General features: G+C 37.4%; 1 protein-coding gene across 3 annotated transcripts in view; it reads left to right on the forward strand.

The window, feature by feature from the left end:
- The window catches only part of RELN (reelin), a 529,312-nt gene that overhangs the window by 361,867 nt on the left and 148,570 nt on the right, over positions 1-18,875 (forward strand). For all 3 annotated transcript variants that reach the window (XM_082399695.1, XM_082399693.1, XM_082399694.1), the window contains exons 18-20: positions 4,270-4,503; positions 5,172-5,333; positions 10,017-10,253. In XM_082399695.1, the coding sequence (XP_082255821.1) occupies positions 4,270-4,503; positions 5,172-5,333; positions 10,017-10,253 (633 nt within the window). The remainder of the gene's footprint in view (positions 1-4,269; positions 4,504-5,171; positions 5,334-10,016; positions 10,254-18,875) is intronic.

The raw sequence follows: 18,875 nt of genomic DNA on the forward strand, positions 1-18,875 counted from the left end.
TCTGCTCAGATGCAACCCAAGATTGCATCCTTTGCCTGTTGTCATTTCCTAGATCTAGTGCAACGTTGTGGCATGGAGTGAGCGGAGCCAGAGAGTTTGCTCAGCTGGGACTGGGGGTCGGTGCTTATGGTTGCTGGAATTGAAGCAGCTGAGCTGCCATCAAGAGGTCTGGGTTGCTTCTGGGGTGTGTAAGCGCCAACAATGGCTGCCACCGCCCCATGTGGACCACACCCCAAGCCCCCAAACCTCCTCTTTGTCCCTAGATCGAGTTTTCTCCCAGGACCTGTCTTCCCCAGATCGAGCACCAGGCTGTGGCACGGAGTGGGCAGGGCTGGAGCATTTGCTTGGCTGGGAGCCAGTCGCAGGGGCTTCAGCAGCTGCACTGCCATCAGGGGTCTGTGCTGCTTTCATGGTGCTGCCAGAGTAAGCTGCACTGCCCCACCCAAACCCCAGGCCCCCTGGCTGCTCCTGTGCCCCTATATCAAGTTTTCTCCCAGGACCTGGCAGCTCTAGATCCAATGCCAAGCTGTGATGTGGAGTGGGCAGGACCAGACTGTTCACCTAGCCGGGATTGGGGAGCACGGCGAGGTAGCAGCTGCTGGTCCAGAGCTTGCTCTGCCCTGTCTGTTGGCAAGCCAGCACCCGCGTGTTCCTTGCGAGTGAAGTCTAGGCTTCTCCAGCCCTACTGTCTGCCCCAGCTGTTCTCCCAGCAGCCACGGGGGCTTGTCTCCTCCATGTAGGACCCCAGGACTGGGACGCCCAGCCTGTGGCTCACTTCCCAGGGTGAGGGTCCAACCACGCAGTCCTTCCTTTCCTCTTAGACCCCTCCCAGAGGTACAGGTCCCAAACTGATGCCTTTTTTTCCCAACCTACCTGGTTACATGGCCATCTTTCTTTGCAGCCTTGGCTGTATAGAAGTTCTTCTGCCGGTTTCCGGTTAGTTTTCCATGAGAATTGTTCCACATGTAGGTATATTTTTGATGTGTTTGTGGGCGGGGGGAGGTGAGCTCCACGTCCTCTCACTCTGCCATCTTGAGCCTCAGGTTAACTTTTTAACTGTATTTCAATGAATTTGGTTAACAGAGATATCGCTCTGCCCAATGGAAATGTTTATAATGGAAATGTACGTAAAGAATTGAAAAGTTCCCACTTGTATCTCAAAATAGAATAAGCATCTCTGCCCTTTTTAATAAAACCACCTGCTCCCGCCCAGAAACACTGACTCGTTAGATCTATGAAACATCAGCTGGTGTTTGCCTCAAGTTTATCTTCATTCATTATCCATAACCAGATCATTCTCTTGTTTAGTGCATTTCAAATAAAATTAACACAGAGAAGCCAGACATTTTTGTAATTCCTGAAGTTGTCCTGTAAAGTTTTGAAAACAAATTATCTAAAATGACAACTGCTTTTATTAATGAAAATAGAAAGTGCTATTTCTAAAATACCTATCTATAATTATAACAGTTATACTTTGTACTTCATTATTTTGTGTACAATGTCTCTGTTAGCATTAAATGATTTTGTTAGGCAACTATCTGTGTCACCCACGATGGATGCAAACAGAAATCTGAATGGCAGTTTTATGCCTTTTGGGCATCTTTTTTTTTTGATACTCTACGTTATCCTGAATAATAATGGCCTTTCCTTCCTGCTGAGGTTTTGCAAAATATTGTCACCAGTTGGAGCTTTAGTTTTTTCCCTATTTGTGACAAAGTTTGATGTAATATTCATTGGCTTTGTTCATTTGCGACTGGGCTAAAAGTTTGGCCACTACCTCTTTTTCCAGCAATATACACCTTTCAATTTTGAGCAGAATTCCACAGAAACATAATTCATATTCAAAACCACTTATTTCCTTTAAACAGATCCTTGAATTTGGCCTCTGCAGCTCTTTTTCTCCCCATTTCGCTCCCTTAGTCACTACCATTGTTTGCTAACAGGATTCCACCTTTCCTGCTTTCTAACACTTTCTTGCCTGTGTACAATCCCCAGGCCTGATCTTCTAAACTGACAACTTATTATCCTGTTAAGCTCATTTCTGTTAGAGATGCTAGTGAGAAGGACAGAGAGTATTAGAAACCTTCCTACACAAGTGTTATCCATGTGTCTTAACAATGGAGCCTTTTTCCCTGACATGCAGGGTGACCATAATGCCGCATTTAAGGGTGGGTAGATGAACCAGTAGGGGACATATTTGGAATCAGAAGAGCCTCTGGTCATTCCTGAAATCCCCCGTGTGTGCCAGCCTACAATTTTGCTGCAAAATAAAGGCTACAAAGGTATTATAAATGTATATGAGTGGAATCCTTACCAGCATTTTATCCCAATTATGTAACTTTTGTTTAAAAGTATACTTTCAAAATGGGAACTGACTCCAGTGTGAGTCTTCTTTAAATGATCACCAGTTTCCCCCAGTCAGTAGGCTGAAGAAGACGCATTTAATACACAGATACGCATTTGCCCTGAAAAGCACTCTGGCAATAGATAGTGTTATTGGGGGACATTAATTCCAATTTGTGGCCATGGTAAACTATATTGTTTTCGAATGTTAAAATGTGTCCTCTTTAGCTGACTTTTTATCCTTTTTAGAAACTGCTTGGCTCTTCAGAGTTGGCCTAAGTCAAGGGGGTAACATGTGAAAGAAGTGAACTGTTTGAGGCTTATTTACCTGCTCTGTAAATATTGGTTTTCTTTCCCACTCCCATCCCTAACGCCAAGACAACCTCAACTTCATGCTACAGTAGTTCTTGGCATTTTAGGGTGCAACCTTTTTGATAAAATGGTGATAACTATAAACCCCCCCAAGAATATCCAATACACATAAAATTTGGCATTTGATTTCAGGACATTCACACACTCCATGGACCCTCTGTGAGGCCAGCATAGATCCCAGTTTCTGCACTAGTGCTAAAGAAGTAACCTTATGAGTTGTGCCATAATATCACTTCATTGGTACACTTGCTTTATAAAAGGCTTGTTTCACAGACTCACAGACATAGAAAACAAACTTATGGTTACCAAAGGGGAAAAGGGGTGGTAGAAGGATAAATTAGGAGTTTGGAATTAGCAGATACACACTACTATATATATAATAGATAAACAACAAGGACCTATTGTATAACACAGGGAGCTATATTCAATATCTTGTAATAAACCATAATGGAAAAGAATATGAAAAAGAATATACGTATGTATAACTGAATCACTTTGCTGTATACCAGAAACTAACACATTATAAATCAACTGTACTTCAATAAAAAATTAAAAATTAAAAATAAATAAATAAAAATAAAAGACTTGCTTCAAATTTTAGAAAGTTTTGAATGCTTAGATGAGAACCCTGCCACCCACCCAAAAAGACACCAATTTAATTTTATAATGGGAAACATAGTAAATATAGTGAGAAAGAAATAGTGCAGTAAAAATAAAGAATTTGAAACTAATTCCTGATGAGAAAACTCCTTAAAATATAGAAAGTTTCTGATATTCAATTATTAAGTCATCTGTGATGAGTTTTCTCACTGATAGAAGACTCAGGGAGCTCCATATATATTCTAGTCAGCTAACATAAATACAGCACATCCTTACATGGCAGCAGGCAGGCTGGTGTGTGTGTGTGTGTGTGTGTGTGTGTGTGTGTTTCTTTTTCTTGAAGCACCGCTAATGTGGAATTCCACTGAGAGACAACACAGTTCTGCTAAGGACATCCATCTATCTAGGTCAAGGGTGTATACATTCCCTTTATAATGCCAATCTAGTTTCCAATCTTTTCCAAATATTTCCAGTAATTACTGTCAAAAACATAATGTGTATTTTTACATGTGTTCTTAAAGGAAATTTATTCTAGATATCTTATAGAAGTATTTTGTTTATGTTGTTTCTTTTACAAATTTAATGAACATCATTGTGAATAAAATTATATACATATAATATACCTTTTATAAAGATTTTAAATTGGAAATGTGCACAAGCATAGATGCATTTGCAGATAAATTACTGACATTGGTTGAAGGTGAGTGCTGAATTATTGTTTTAATCATAAGCTTTTTTTTACAGCAGGACTGTGCAAAGGCTGTATTCTTTTGGGATATTTACAATTACTTCTCCCATATCAAGTCTTCACATTCAGTATTCTCCAAAGACGAATGAGCCTTGCTTACCATTCAATCCAGTCCTGGCCTCTGGACTTCCTAATCCCCAAAGTAGATAAAGGAATCCCTGAAAGGGCCAACAGTTTAAGATTTAATATCATGGTTTCTTTTTCAGGTGTGACCCTGGATTTTCTGGCCCAGCTTGTGAGATGGCATCCCAGACATTCCCAATGTTTATTTCTGAAAGCTTTGGCAGTTCCAGGCTCTCCTCTTACCATAACTTTTACTCTATCCGTGGTGCTGAAGTCAGCTTTGGCTGTGGTGTCTTGACCAGTGGTAAGGCCCTGGTTTTCAACAAAGATGGGAGGCGTCAGCTAATTACATCTTTCCTTGACAGCTCACAATCCAGGTGAGTTAAAGCAGGGTGGAATACATACAGAAACAAGATAACAATTGAATTCAGATCTATTAATTTTCAATTTTTTTCTTTTTTACTAATATATATCTTCTGATTTTCAACCAGGATGAGAGGAAGCTTATAGTTTATATAGAGTTAATTTGCCCTAGTTTTTAATAAATTAAAAGGCTCACTGATGACGTTAAGATACTAATGACTGACTAGATTTTTAAAAATATGAACTGTTAGCATCAAAACTGTCCTTAAGCCAAGGGCTAGTTAATTATTTATGTAGTTTTATTTATTTGACAGCTTGCAGAGGCTGATTAGATTTACTCTACATCTTTCCTTCCCCCAGTGCTTAATAAATAATGCAGCAAAAGAATGATTGGCGTTTTAACTGTATGTACACAAGTATGTAGTATACAAATATGTATAAACATACCGTTATATTTGTATAGATATATCTGTCTACAAAACACATGCAGTGACCTCATCTTCTACATATATTCATACATCTCACAGTGAAATTACTTACTACATTTTATAGAAGAGAGATGAGTGGAAACCTACAGCTTTTGAGTAGTTTATTTAAATTTGTTCAAAATTCTTTAAAAGCCAAAATGAATGTTATGATTTAAAATGTTTATGCACACTAATTATAGACAATTCATTTCTAGGTTTCTCCAGTTCACGTTGAGGCTGGGGAGCAAGTCTGTTCTGAGCACATGCAAAGCCCCTGACCAGCCTGGTGAAGGTGTTTTATTGCATTATTCTTATGATAATGGGATAACTTGGAAACTCTTGGAGCATTATTCATATCTCAACTATCATGAGCCCAGGTATGTTGGAAAGCACTTGGAAAAATTGGTAAGGGTGATATCTCCTTCCTGGGGAAATCATCATTCAAGTGGTGTAAGAGTCCAGATGCTTTTGCATTGAGAGATGGTGAGGACAAAGATTGATGCCTCTTGCAATGAAAAACTAGAAAGCTGCCTTCTTGTAATTCATTTGCCCTACTGACTTCTGGTAATTTGAAGAAATTTATTCTCATATTCTGAAATGTGCATCTAAGGGAAATATTTTGATACCTAGGAAACAGAAAAATAACTAACACTACCTTCCTTATTCAACTCTAGTGCAAACTATTAGGTACGATTTTAATTATAAATTAGGTACGATTTTAAATTATAAATGCTGTTGATAAATATTTTTTAGCAATATATGATAATATAAAAAATTAGATGAGATAATAACTCATAAAATCTGATGACCAATATGTTTTTTAAATTTGCATGTAATATAATTAAGTAATGAGTATAAAGGAGTTTTTCTAGCATGTGTAGAGTCCCTGGCAAAGATGGAGTGGAGGCTGTATTTAAAGCCCTTTCTTCAGGCCACTTCTATTTTTCTTTGGCTTATATATTTCATAATATATAGTCACAATTGTGAGATTTAAGTTTTACTTGAAGTAGGGCCATCCCTCACTTTGGGAGAGTGGTAATCACCATTTGTGATACAATTTCGGAAGAGTCCAAAGAGTCCTCTCCTTTTCTAGAACACTTATTGACCTGCTCACTGAAATTCCTTTAAAATAGCAGGAGAAGAGGAGGATGGGAAAGTTAAAATAGCACTAGAGGAGGTATCACTCTGACTTACATTCACTTTCAGATATAAAGAGCTAATACAGTTTACCTTCCTGGACGTACATACATGTTGATCATGGTAAGATGTGAAAAAGGGTGAGGACTTTGGGCACTGAAGTGTGCACTGGCACCATGGCAAAAGGACAGGGGCAATGATGATAGAGTTTATATACTTTAAAATTCTGCCTAGAGCTATCCCTTCATTTAAGTATTTGCAAATAGATGAGAACTTTTATTTTCATTAGAAGATGAAGTAGCAGGTAGCAGAGATAATAGTTAACAACTATTACGAGTGGTAAATACTATATGTTGTAAAATTTAAGAATGCACCAGATGTGTTGAGTCTTTTCCCTATAAGGGTAAATATAAGACTAAACTCAACTTTCTCACTCAGTAGAGACATATGAATCCTAAAGAAACATTTCATAGGTTCTCCATAATAAGCATTAAAAGAAAATTAAGCAAAAATCAAGGTGATAATAAAAATGATGAAAGCATGAAGAAAATATCATTGTCCTAAGTTAAATTGGCCCAAAACACAATTTTTTCTAACAAGGATGGACAGCTTCAAAATTCAGTAATCAATTTGTAGCATGAAATTTAATTAATCTTTGTTGATATGAAAAGAAATTATACATTTAATGTACTATTGCAAAGGTACATTTAATCTTGTCTGCCATTTGACAGCAACATTTTTCTTCTAAGCAGAACCAAGGTGGCTTTTCAACATTAGGTATGTGCACAGCTTGAAAGATTAAGATCAGATGGGAGATTTTTTTTTTTTTTTAATTTATTTATGGCTGTGTTGGGTCTTCGTTTCTGTGCGAGGGCTTTCTCTAGTTGTGGCAAGCAGGGGCCACTCTTCATCGCGGTGCGCGGGCCTCTCACTATCGCGGCCTCTCTTGTTGCGGAGTACAGGCTCCAGACGCGCAGGCTCAGTAGTTGTGGCTCACGGGCCCAGTTGCTCCGCGGCATGTGGGATTTTCCCAGACCAGGGCTCGAACCCATGTCCCCTGCATTGGCAGGCAGATTCTCAACCACTGCGCCACCAGGGAAGCCCGGGAGATTTTTTTAAAAGGAGAACGTGGTAGTAGAACCAAGAACACTTTCATTTTATATATATTGCCTCTGTCCAAGAGACTCTTCCCTCCTCCCCCTCTCTCCTATAAATATTAATGAAAGGTGACATGGCAGAAGTAGAATTTGATATATTCTAGACACTAAATTATGTTTCATATGAGAAATAGTACAAACCATGTAAACTCTCCATGAGACAGTTAATTATTGATGCCTTTAGCCATTTGCTGTGTTTTCTTCAGTATAAATTGCTGCCTGTAATTGCTGTGAATTCCATATTGTTCCTTTCTGCCATGGTTGTTCGAAAATGAAGTGTGATCCATAAATTAGATATGCTAGTTGGCTAACTACTGTTATTCCTAGCTGATTTCTAATAATTTCCTTACCTATAATTCACTCAGTAAGTGAAAGAACTCTATCTGCTTGATATTTATAAAAGTTAAAGTCTGTAAATATATCTAAGTTAATCTTTTAATTCTAACTGACTAGACTGCCTTGTGAACTAATTGGCATTCTTATTAATATAAAACTATATATTTTTGGTGAGACTAAAATTATTCTAGATTTTTCTTAATTATGGGGCTTGGTTTCTTATTCTAAAATTATTATGAAGTCTAATTATATTTTATTTTTGTCTTGATTATTGTATTTGATTACAGGAAATCCATGAGCTTAGTACCTATCCAAAAAAGGAAGTTTGAGACAGAAAGTTGACCTAAGTCCCTGGGTTCTCATCTAGGAATATTCTGATCAAATGGCTCCATAGCCATTCTAACCAGCCACTGTAATATGCATAGAGTGGTAAAGCAGAGACTCCCACCCCACTCCAAGATATAACGTAGAGGTAAAGGACGCAGACTCTAGAGCCATGTTCCCTAGGTCCATACCCTGGCATTGTCAGTTAAAAGCTGCTTAACCTAAAAGAAAATCTTTAACCTCCTTGTGCCTCTGTGTTTGAATCTCTGTCAGGGTATACTGATAATATGTACTTCATCTATGCAGCAAGAAGTTATTCTTTTTATATGCCAGACACTATTCTAGGTGCTAAGATACAATAGTGGAAAATAGAAAAAAGTCTCTGACTTTGCCATCAGGATATTACTATCCCAGTTTCACAGATGAAGATGCTAAGGCACAAAGAAGTTAAATACCTTTCCTGCAGCTGCAAAGTTACCAACCATGAGGTGACAAAGTACGGACTTTAACCCAAGAGTCTGACTACAGACTCACAGTCTTCACATCTCTGCTGGGGAAAATATTGGTCACTTCAGTTACTGTTCTCACACACATATGCACTTTATTTTCCTTTAAAGTTGCCCGAAAAATTCTACTTCTCAGTTGTTAATTTTTAATATTATATTTATTTTCATCAGAGAGAACAGTAACTGCTTTTAAAATTATTAATATTAAAAGAAAATTATAATCTTCTAATAACATAATTCTAATCAAATTAAATTATTAAATTAATGCATGATGTTTTCATTGTTGAGCCAGTTTGAATATAGTTTATTTTATTATATATTTGATATGTTAACATAAATATTATTTAATTATTTAATAAATAAATAAATATTTAGAAAATTAAAGTGAAAATTACTGAAATAATTTAATTAAGTATTTAATAAGTACTTTTCTTTTAATAAACTCACATTGGTTAAAAAAATTCAGCAGATCATGGAAAGTACTTAAGAAAATCATAAACCTGTTATAGCTATGTCTTTTTAGTTTAAGAAATGTTTTTTAATTTATATTTCTGTATTTGAACATTGATTTCTCATCATTTAAAATGTATGTTTTCTCACATTACAAAAAGTCCTACCAATTTTTTACTGTTTATATAATCAACGGTGATAATTGTGTTATTCCACCCCATATTTTCATGTGCAGATTATTTAAAGTAAAAATAGATATTACTTTTAATAACTTTCAGTATGCAAAAAATTACATTTTCAAGATGTGATTTAATGTTTCTTTGTGTAATAACTAAAGATGAATGTAATACAAATATGAAAATCAATCTAATTTCTCAGTAAATCCAGCCTTAGACATTGAAGTTTTTAAATAATTTATTTCTAAGTTATCCAGCTAGTCACCTGTCTTAGGGAGATTTTCTTTGCTCACTAGGAAAAAGATTCAGTCCCTTCACTGTGTGTTTACTACAAACACCTCTCCTGGTGTATGATCATACACTGATGGAGATAAATGTTCCATTTGCCATTTGTTTCACATCTCACCTTGTGTACAGATTTGAGCAGCATGGTACTATGATTTATGGAGCTTTCAAGCAGATGTCATGGCAGTGGCAATTAATATATAGTTCCTGCTGCTGTGTACAATGATTGCTCCTGGAAATTAGATATTATTCTTAATTTTCTTCCCCACTTGTCAGATACAGGTTTACTGTCATAGCCACCATGACACAGCAAGTGACCTCACACAGTATGCTAAACTCATGGGAATGAGGAAGTGCCATGGTTCCAACCAGCCCAAAACTATAATGTGTGTAACAAGCTGCCCAAGAGCCTTTGCCAGACTTAGGCAAATCCTGCCACATTGACAACTATGTTTTATTGAGTTAGCTTTTCTGAGAACAGCTGAGTGCAAGCAAAGTCACAGTTTTAGATGTGTTGAGAAGACTTTGTTGGAGTCAGACAGGAAATTGGAAATCTCAAGAATGTTTGTCATAGTGGGAGAATTATTTTTTTCAAATATTATACTGTAGGAAAAAAAATACTGCTATAAATGTTTGTATTTTAAGATAATCAAAGTAATCTGAATTTTTACTTCTATTTTCTCCTTTAGAATAATCTCTGTAGAATTACCAGATGATGCAAGACAGCTTGGAATTCAGTTCAGATGGTGGCAACCATATCATTCTTCCCAGGGAGAGGATGTATGGGCTATTGATGAGATTATCATGACATCTGTACTTTTCAACAGCATTAGTCTTGACTTTACCAATCTTGTGGAGGTCACTCAATCTCTGGGATTCTACCTTGGAAATGTTCAGCCATACTGTGGCCACGACTGGACCCTTTGGTAAGGATTTCATCTTTGTTCTTGTTGTTATTGTTACAATTTGCATTAAGGATTGAAACCCAAAGATGATCTTCCAGTCCATCCAGCACTTAGTCATTTGTTGACAAATATTAGCTGAACATGAACCATTTGAAAAGTCGCTGTTATGTCTATAAGTAAGTTATCTTGGGAAAGAAGACTAACAACAAAACACTGATAGATTTAAATAAATATAAAATTTCACTCTTCATCTCAAATTTTCATTTTCTCACCATTACATATAAAAACCCTCTTCAAGAAGTGTTAATAACTAAAGTGACTAACATATTCTCCCTTCATGGAGGTCCATCATGATCATAGTGAAAAGTGAAATCACTCTAATGACTATTTTAATAAAATTTCTCATCAGGTGTTTTATTTTCATGCTGTCTTACATAAAGTCCAAGAAGTTTCTCCAACCCAAAGATATTCTTTTTAGTCCATTTTATCAAGCAATATTGGACCAGTGACTTGTATAGTTAATGTCAGTGGGGTTTCAAGAGTGTGGGATCTCCTAGTCAAGATACCTTTCATTCTTAGATTTTTTTTCTCCCTATCGTCATATGCAAACTTAATTATACATTAAGCAGTAAATAAGTAACTTAAGACTATGATTAGTACTTGAAGAACATCAGTAGGATGACACAATAGTGATTACCTAGTTAGGAGGTGGCAACATTAGGTAGAGAGGAGGAGGCTGTGTTTTGGGTAGTTCAGAGAGTGGATACAACACATTCCACTAATTGGAAAGTAAAAGAGCAGGAAGTTCCAGGCACATGAAGATCTGAAGGAATAGCGTACAACTACAGGAAACTCTGTGGTGCAAAGACTCCCAAAGCATGAGTGACCATGACGTGTTCAAAAACCAGGAAGGAGGCCAGTGGTGCTGGAGCCCAGGTAATGAGGGAGCGAATGTCAGAAATAGAAGCCAAGAGATATGCAGAAGCCAGATCAGATAGGACTTTCTAGGCATAGAGATCCTAGGTTAAGTCTCAGTTCTGTATAATTTCAAAACTCACAACCTTCACCACTGTGCAAACTGCCCCTCTTTGGGTTCCTTTAGAACTTTAAACATGATTGAGGAATAATTTTCTAAGAGTCTTTTACTTTCTATTGAGTCATGGTCAGACCAATTTAATTTCTCCAGATGAATCTTGCCAAAAGCTATTCACTGCAATTGTCTCCCGAGAGCATATCATAAATGACCCATCAGTGACCTTATCATAATTAGAGGTAAATTTTACACACCATTGCACATAAAATTACCTTTGATGGGAATTGTGCCTGGACAGTCACATCTCACACACAGCAGGCTAAAATTCTAGCATCAAAATGACAGCTAATGGCATGGAAGTACAGCTGATCACTTTTGCTGCAAGCACTGTCAAACTAGATAGAATGAAATTTCTCTATGACAAAATATGAAAGGTTATATTGTGTGTTTTCTAGTTGATAGCCTCAGATGTTTGTTTTTATGCATGCTCTTTCTTAGTCCTGGAGTCCTCAAAGAAAATAAAGGGGTGAAGCAAATAAGATACAAAGATGTAAAGCAAAATGAGATTTCTTGGAATTTTATGATTCTGCAATTTTAAGTTGACCTGAATTAACAATAATCCAAACTGGTCATATACCATAAACTATATCCCCCAAGTTTGTGTAGCAGTTTTTCTTTCCAGCACTTTGAATACAAAAAAGAATCATATCATGAATGCAAGTCCTGTATAATGTTTATTTTTTCGTAAATAGTTAACATCTGCTCAGATAAACTCCAAAGTTGCTGAGCATTTTAATTTTAACACTTCGGTTGAATACATGATAACAGCAGTTTAATTTCTGTGCTTTGCAAAAACCCTAAGAACAATATCCTCTCACACAAGTCTGATGAATATTCTTAACCCACCACTGCTTTAATTGGTGGAGATACATTTACTCTGTGAAAGTACAATCACAATAATTATAGAAAACCATAAGAAAATATAAATAATTGTACAATCCCCATGGGCACCTTGAGCAGCGCCACAGGAGTTTTATTAACAACCACATGTGAGCAATCAAATCTGACTTCTCTGAAACGAAAAGGAGTTCTCTTGGTTATGAAACAACAGAGAGTATACTCTGGTGGTGATAATGAGACTAGAGAAACACATTAACCGCTTTAATAAGGACATGAAAAATGCTCTCTGCTCATTAAAATGAAACAATATGGAAGATTTCAAACTGTTCCCATTTTCTTAGCCAATGAATCAGAATAAAGCCCCATTTAATGACACCGTTTTCTCTCTGCTGCTGTTGAAGAATATATTGTCCAAGTTCCAAGTTCAATGTGAACTCACTTTAGTGATTTTTTCAGAAACACTTTTTACAGTACTGAAATTCAAATGATGATATTGACCAACTATTTATCATAACTACCTAGTCCTAAAAACAAGGTTTTTTTAAATGTAAAACTTTTGGAGCATGTTATCTTATTAAGTAAAAATTCTTTGAACATATTCAAATATGTGGCCTCTGCCGTTCAATGACCTGTTTTTCTCAAGGGGAATTTTGAAATGTATACATGTTCTCTACAAATGACTGGTGTTAAATTAATTGTTGTTGGCTTTTCCCAGCTGAGAGTTCATTTGGTTCTCATTTTCTAACTCATGACTTTCCATGAGCATGGATTGTTGTTACTGAGAGTGTTCTCGAGGGAAAACTTGGACAATTGTTTTTTCATCAGAAGAACTATAGTCAATATGCTATAAATCACTTTACAGTATGTCATCTTAGAGCACATTTTTCCATGGGGAAATGAATTGCCTTTAATTATTTGTAGTACTTTCCTTTCTTCCGTACATAGTATCTGAAATAAGAACCTCTGTCTGCTTTATGTTCTAAAAATAGTCTTTAAAGCCTCTTCCATATATTTTAAGATCACTAAGGGAATTATTTTAATTGAGATTTATTAAAGATAATTTGACTAATACTATTAGTGATAATACCGAGGGACATTTACATTCCTCTGTCTTATCTAGTAGACTAGCTAAGTATACAGGTGGAAAGGACATTGCTGTCATATTATCTAGAGTTTTGGTTTCAAAATGTGTAAAAGTATGAGGGTATGGTCATCATAGCATATTAGAGTTGGCAGTTCATTTTAGTAGAAGAGATAAGGAGTTTTCCAGACAAGCAAAGGCTAAAGGAGTTCAGCACCACTAGATGGGCTTTACAAGAAATGTGATAAAGGACGGTCTTCAAGCTGAAACAGAAGGGCTCTAATTAGTAACAGGAGCAGATATAAAAGTGTAAATCTCACTGCTAAGGTAAATATATAGTTAAATTCAAAATACTCTCATGTTGTAGTGGTAGTGAGTAAATTACTTATAAATCTAGTATCAAGGTTAAAAGACAAAAATAGTAAAAAAAATAACTGTAACTATAATAATTTGTTAACAGATAGACAAGATAAAAAAGATGTAAATTATGACGCCTAAAACATGAAACATGGTGGGGGGGGTAAAAATGTAGAGCTTTAGTATGCATTTGACTTAAATTGTTATCAGTTTAAAATAGCCTGTTACAAATGTAAGATGTTTTATATAAACCTCATGGTATCCACAAAGTAAAAACCCAGAGTAGATACACAAAAGCTAAAGAGAAGGGAATCTAAGCATACCACTGCAGAAGATATCAGATCAGAAAGGAAAAGAGTTAGAGAACAAAGGAAAAAAGGAATTACAAAACAGTCAGAAAACAATGAACAAAATGGCAATAGTAAGTCCATACTGATCAAAAATTGTAAATGGATTGAATTCTCCAATCAAAAGTCATAGAGTGGCTGAATGGATAAACAAATAAGACCCAAGTGTATGCTGCCTCCAAGAGTCTCACTTCAGCTTTAAGACCACACACAAACTCAAAGTAAAGGGATGGGAAAAGATATTCCATACATACAAAAGCCAGAAGAAAGTAGGAGTAGCTATACCTGTATCAGACAAAATAGACTTTAAGACAAAGACTGTAATAAGAGATAAAGAAGGGCATTACGTAATGATAAAAGTGTCTGTCCAGCAAGACAATATAACATTTGTAAATATTTATGCACCCCAACATAAGAGCACCTAAATATACAAAGCAAATATTAACAGACCTGAAGGGAGAAATCAACAGCAATACAGTAATCGGAATGGACTCAGTACCCTACTTTCAATAATGGAATCATACAGAATATCAATAAGAAAACACTGAACTTAAAAGACAAGTTAGACCAGATGGACTTAACAGACATTTATAAAACATTACATCCAAAAGCAGCAGAATACATATTCTTCTCAAGTGCACATGGATCATACTCCAGGATAGGTCATATGTTAGGCCGCAAAACAAGTCTTAACAAATTTAAGAAGACTGAAATCACATCAAGCAACTTTTCCAACCACAATGATATGAAACTAGAAATCTATTAGAAGAAAACTAGAAAATCCACAAACGTGGAGATTAAACAATGTGATACTGAACAACCAAACAGGTCAAGAAATCAAAGAATATCCTGAGACAAATGAAAATGGAAATACAACATAACAAAGTATATGGGATGGGAATTCCCTGATAGTCCAATGGTTAGGACTCTGCGCTTTCACCGTCGAGGGCCCAGGTTCAATTCCTGGTCGGAGAACTGAGATCCAGCAAGCCACGCAGAGTGCCCAGAAAAAAAAAAAAAAAAACATATGAGATGGAGCCAAAGCAATTCTAAGAGAGAAGTTCATAGTAATAAATGCCTAAATTAATAAACCTAGCTTTACACTTCAAGGAACTAGATAAAGAAGGGCAAAATAATTCCAAAGTTAATAGAAGGAAGGAAATAACAAAGATCAGAGTGGAAATAAATGAAATAGAGACTTAAAAGATAATCGAGGTCTTCCCTGGTGGCGCAGTGGTTAAGAATCTGCCTGCCAATGCAGGAGACACGGGTTCGAGCCCTGGTCTGGGAAGATTCCACATGCCGCAGAGCAACTAAGCCCGTGAGCCACAATTGCTGAGCCTGTGCATCTGGAGCCCGTGCTCCGCAACGGGAGGGGCCGCGACAGTGAGAGGCCCGCGCACCGCGATGAAGAGTGGCCCCCGCTTGCCACAACTAGAGAGAAGCCCTCGCACAGAAACGAAGACCCAACACAGCCATAAATAAATAAATAAATAAATAATAAATTAATTAATTAAAAAAAAAAGATAATCAAAAAGATCAGTGAACGTAAGAACTGGTTTTTTTAAAAACTAAACAAAATAGACAAACTTTTAGCTAGACATACCAAGAAAAAAACAGAGAAGACTCAAATAAATAAAATCAGAGATGAAAAAGGAGAATTACAACTTATACCACAGAAAAATAAAGGATCATAAGAGGATACTATGAACAATTAATATGCCAACATATTGGACAACCTAGAAGAAATGGATAAATTCCTAGAAACATACGACTTACCAAGACTGCATTATGAAGAAATTGGAAATCTGAACAGACTGATTACTAGTAATGAGATTGAATTAGTAATCAAAAACCTCCCAGAAAACAAAAGCCTAGGATCAGAGGGCTTCACTGGTGAATCTTACTAGACAGTCTAAGAATTAATACCAGTTCTTCTCAAACTCCTCCAAAAAGTATAGAAGAGAGAGGAATACTTCCAAACCCATTTTACAAGGCCAGCATTACTCTGACACCAAAACTAAGCAAGGGTGTCATGAGAAAAGAAAATTACAGACCAAGATTCCTGATTAACATAGATACAAAAATCCTCAGCAAAATACTAGCAAATCTAATTCAACAACACATTAAAAGAATATATACCATGATCAAGTGGGATTTATTCCTGGGATACAAGGGTGATACCACATGTGAAAATCAGTCAAGTGATACACCACATTAATAAAATGAAAGATAGAGAGAGATTGGTTCAAGATGGTGGAGTAGAAGGACGTGTGCTCACTCCCTCTTGTGAGAGCACCGGAATCACAACTAACTGCTGAACCATCATGAACAGGAAGACACTGGAACTCACAAAAAAAGATACCCAATGGGGAGATTGGTTCAAGATGGCGGAGTAGAAGCATGTGCTCTCACTCCCTCTTGCGAGAGCACCGGAATCACAACTAACTGAACAGTCATCGACAGGAAGACACTGGAACTCACCAAAAAAGATACTCCACATCCAAAGACAAAGGAGAAGCCACAATGAGACAGTAGGAGGGGACGCAATCACAATAAAATCAAATCCCATAGCTGCTGGGTGGGTGACTCACAAACTGGAGAACACTTATACCACAGAAGTCCACCCACTGGAGTGAAGGTTCTGAGCCCCACGTCAGGCTTCCCAACCTGGGGGTCCGGCAACAGGAGGAAGAATTCCTAGAGAATCAGACTTTGAAGGCTAGCGGGATTTGATTGCAGGACTTCGACAAGATGGGGGAAACAGAGACTCCACTCTTGGAGGGCACACACAAAGTAGTGTGCGCATCGGGACCCAGGGGAAGGAGCAGTGACCCCAGGGGAGACTGAACCAGACCTACCTGCTAGTGTTGGAGGGTCTCCTGCAGAGGCGGGGGGTGGCTGTGTCTCACTGTGAGGACAAGGACACTGGCGGCAGAAGTTCTGGGAAGTACTCCTTGGCATAAGCCCTCCCAGAGTCCGCCATTAGCCCCACCAAAGAGCCCGGGTAGGCTCCAGTGTTGGGTCGCCTCAGGCCAAACAACCAACAGGGAGGGAACCCAGCCCCACCCATCAGCAGACAAGCGGATTAAAGTTTTACTGAGCTCTGCCCACCAGAGCAACAGCCAGCTCTACCCACCACCATTCCCTCCCATCAGGAAACTTGCACAAGCCTCTTAGATAGCCTCATCCACCAGAGGGCACACAGCAGAAGCAAGAAGAACTACAATCCTGCAACCTGTGCAACAAAACCCACATTCACAGAAAGATAGACAAGATGAAAAGGCAGAGGGCTATGTACCAGATGAAGGAACAAGATAAAACCCCAGAAAAACAACTAAATGAAGTGGAGATAGGCAACCTTCCAGAAAAAGAATTCAGAATAATGATAGTGAAGATGATCCAGGACCTCGGAAAAAGTATGAAGGCAAAGATCGAGAAGATGCAAGAAATGTTTAACAAAGACCTAGAAGAATTAAAGAACAAACAAACAGAGATGAAAAATACAATAACTGAAATGAAAACTACACTAGAAGGAATCAATAGCAGAATAACTGAGGCAGAAGAACGGATAAGTGACCTGGAAGACAGAATGGTGGAATTCACTGCTGTGGAAGAGAATAAAGAAATGAAGACAGCCTAAGAGACCTCTTAAACACGACAACATTCGCATTATAGGGGTCCCAGAAGGAGAAGAGACAGAGAAAGGACCAGAGAAAATATTTGAAGAGATTATAGTCAAAAACTTGCCTGACATGGGAAAGGAAATAGCCACCCAAGTCCAGGAAACACAGAGATGCCCATACAGGATAAACCCAAGGAGAAACACGCCGAGACACATAGTAATCAATTTGGCAAAAACAAAAGGCAGAAAAATTATTGAAACCAGCAAGGGAAAAATGACAAATAACATACAAGGGAACTCCCATAAGGTTAACAGCTGATTTCTCAGCAGAAACTCTGCAAGCCAGAAGGGAAGGCATGACATATTTAAAGTGATGAAAGGGAGGAACCTACAACCAAGATTCCTCTACCCAGCAAGGATCTCATTCAGATTCAACGGAGAAATCAAAAGCTTTACAGACAAGCAAAAGCTAAGAAAATTCAGCACCACCAAACCAGCTCTACAACAAATGCTAAAGGAACTTCTGTAAGTGGGAAACACAAGAGAAGAAAAGGACCTACAAAAACAAACACAAAACAATTAAGAAAATGGTCATAGGAACATACATATCGATAATTACCTTAAACGTGAGTGGATTAAATGCTCCAACCGAAAGACACAGGCTCGCTGAATGGATACAAAAACAAGACCCATGTGTATGCTGTCTACAAGAGACCCACTTCAGACTTAGGGGCACATACAGACTGAAAGTTAGAGGATGGAAAAAGATATTCCATGCAAATGGAAATCAAAAGAAAACTGGAGTAGCAATACTCATATCAGATAAAATAGACTTTAAAATAAAGAATGTTACAAGAGACAAGGAAGGAAACTACATAATGATCAAGGGATCAATCCAAGAAGAAGATATAACAATTATAAATATATATGCACCCAACATAGGACCACCTCAGTACGTAAAGCAACTGCTAACAGCTATAGAAGAGGACATCGACAGTTAACACAATAATAGTGGGGAACTTTAACACCTCACTTAACCCAATAGACAGATCATCTAAAGAGAAAATTAGTAAGGAAACAGAAGCTTTAAATGACACAATAGATCAGATAGATTTAATTGATATTTATAGGACATTCCATTCATAAACAGCAGATTACACTTTCTTCTCAAGTGCGCACGGAACATTCTCCAGGATAGATCACATCTTGGGTCACAAGTCAAGCCTCAGTAAATTTAAGAAAATTGAAATCATATCAAGCATCTTTTCCAACCACAACGCTATGAGATTAGAAATCAATT

This window comes from Balaenoptera borealis (assembly GCF_965194805.1).
Source record: "Balaenoptera borealis genome assembly, chromosome: 7".
Classification (NCBI taxonomy): domain Eukaryota; kingdom Metazoa; phylum Chordata; class Mammalia; order Artiodactyla; family Balaenopteridae; genus Balaenoptera; species Balaenoptera borealis.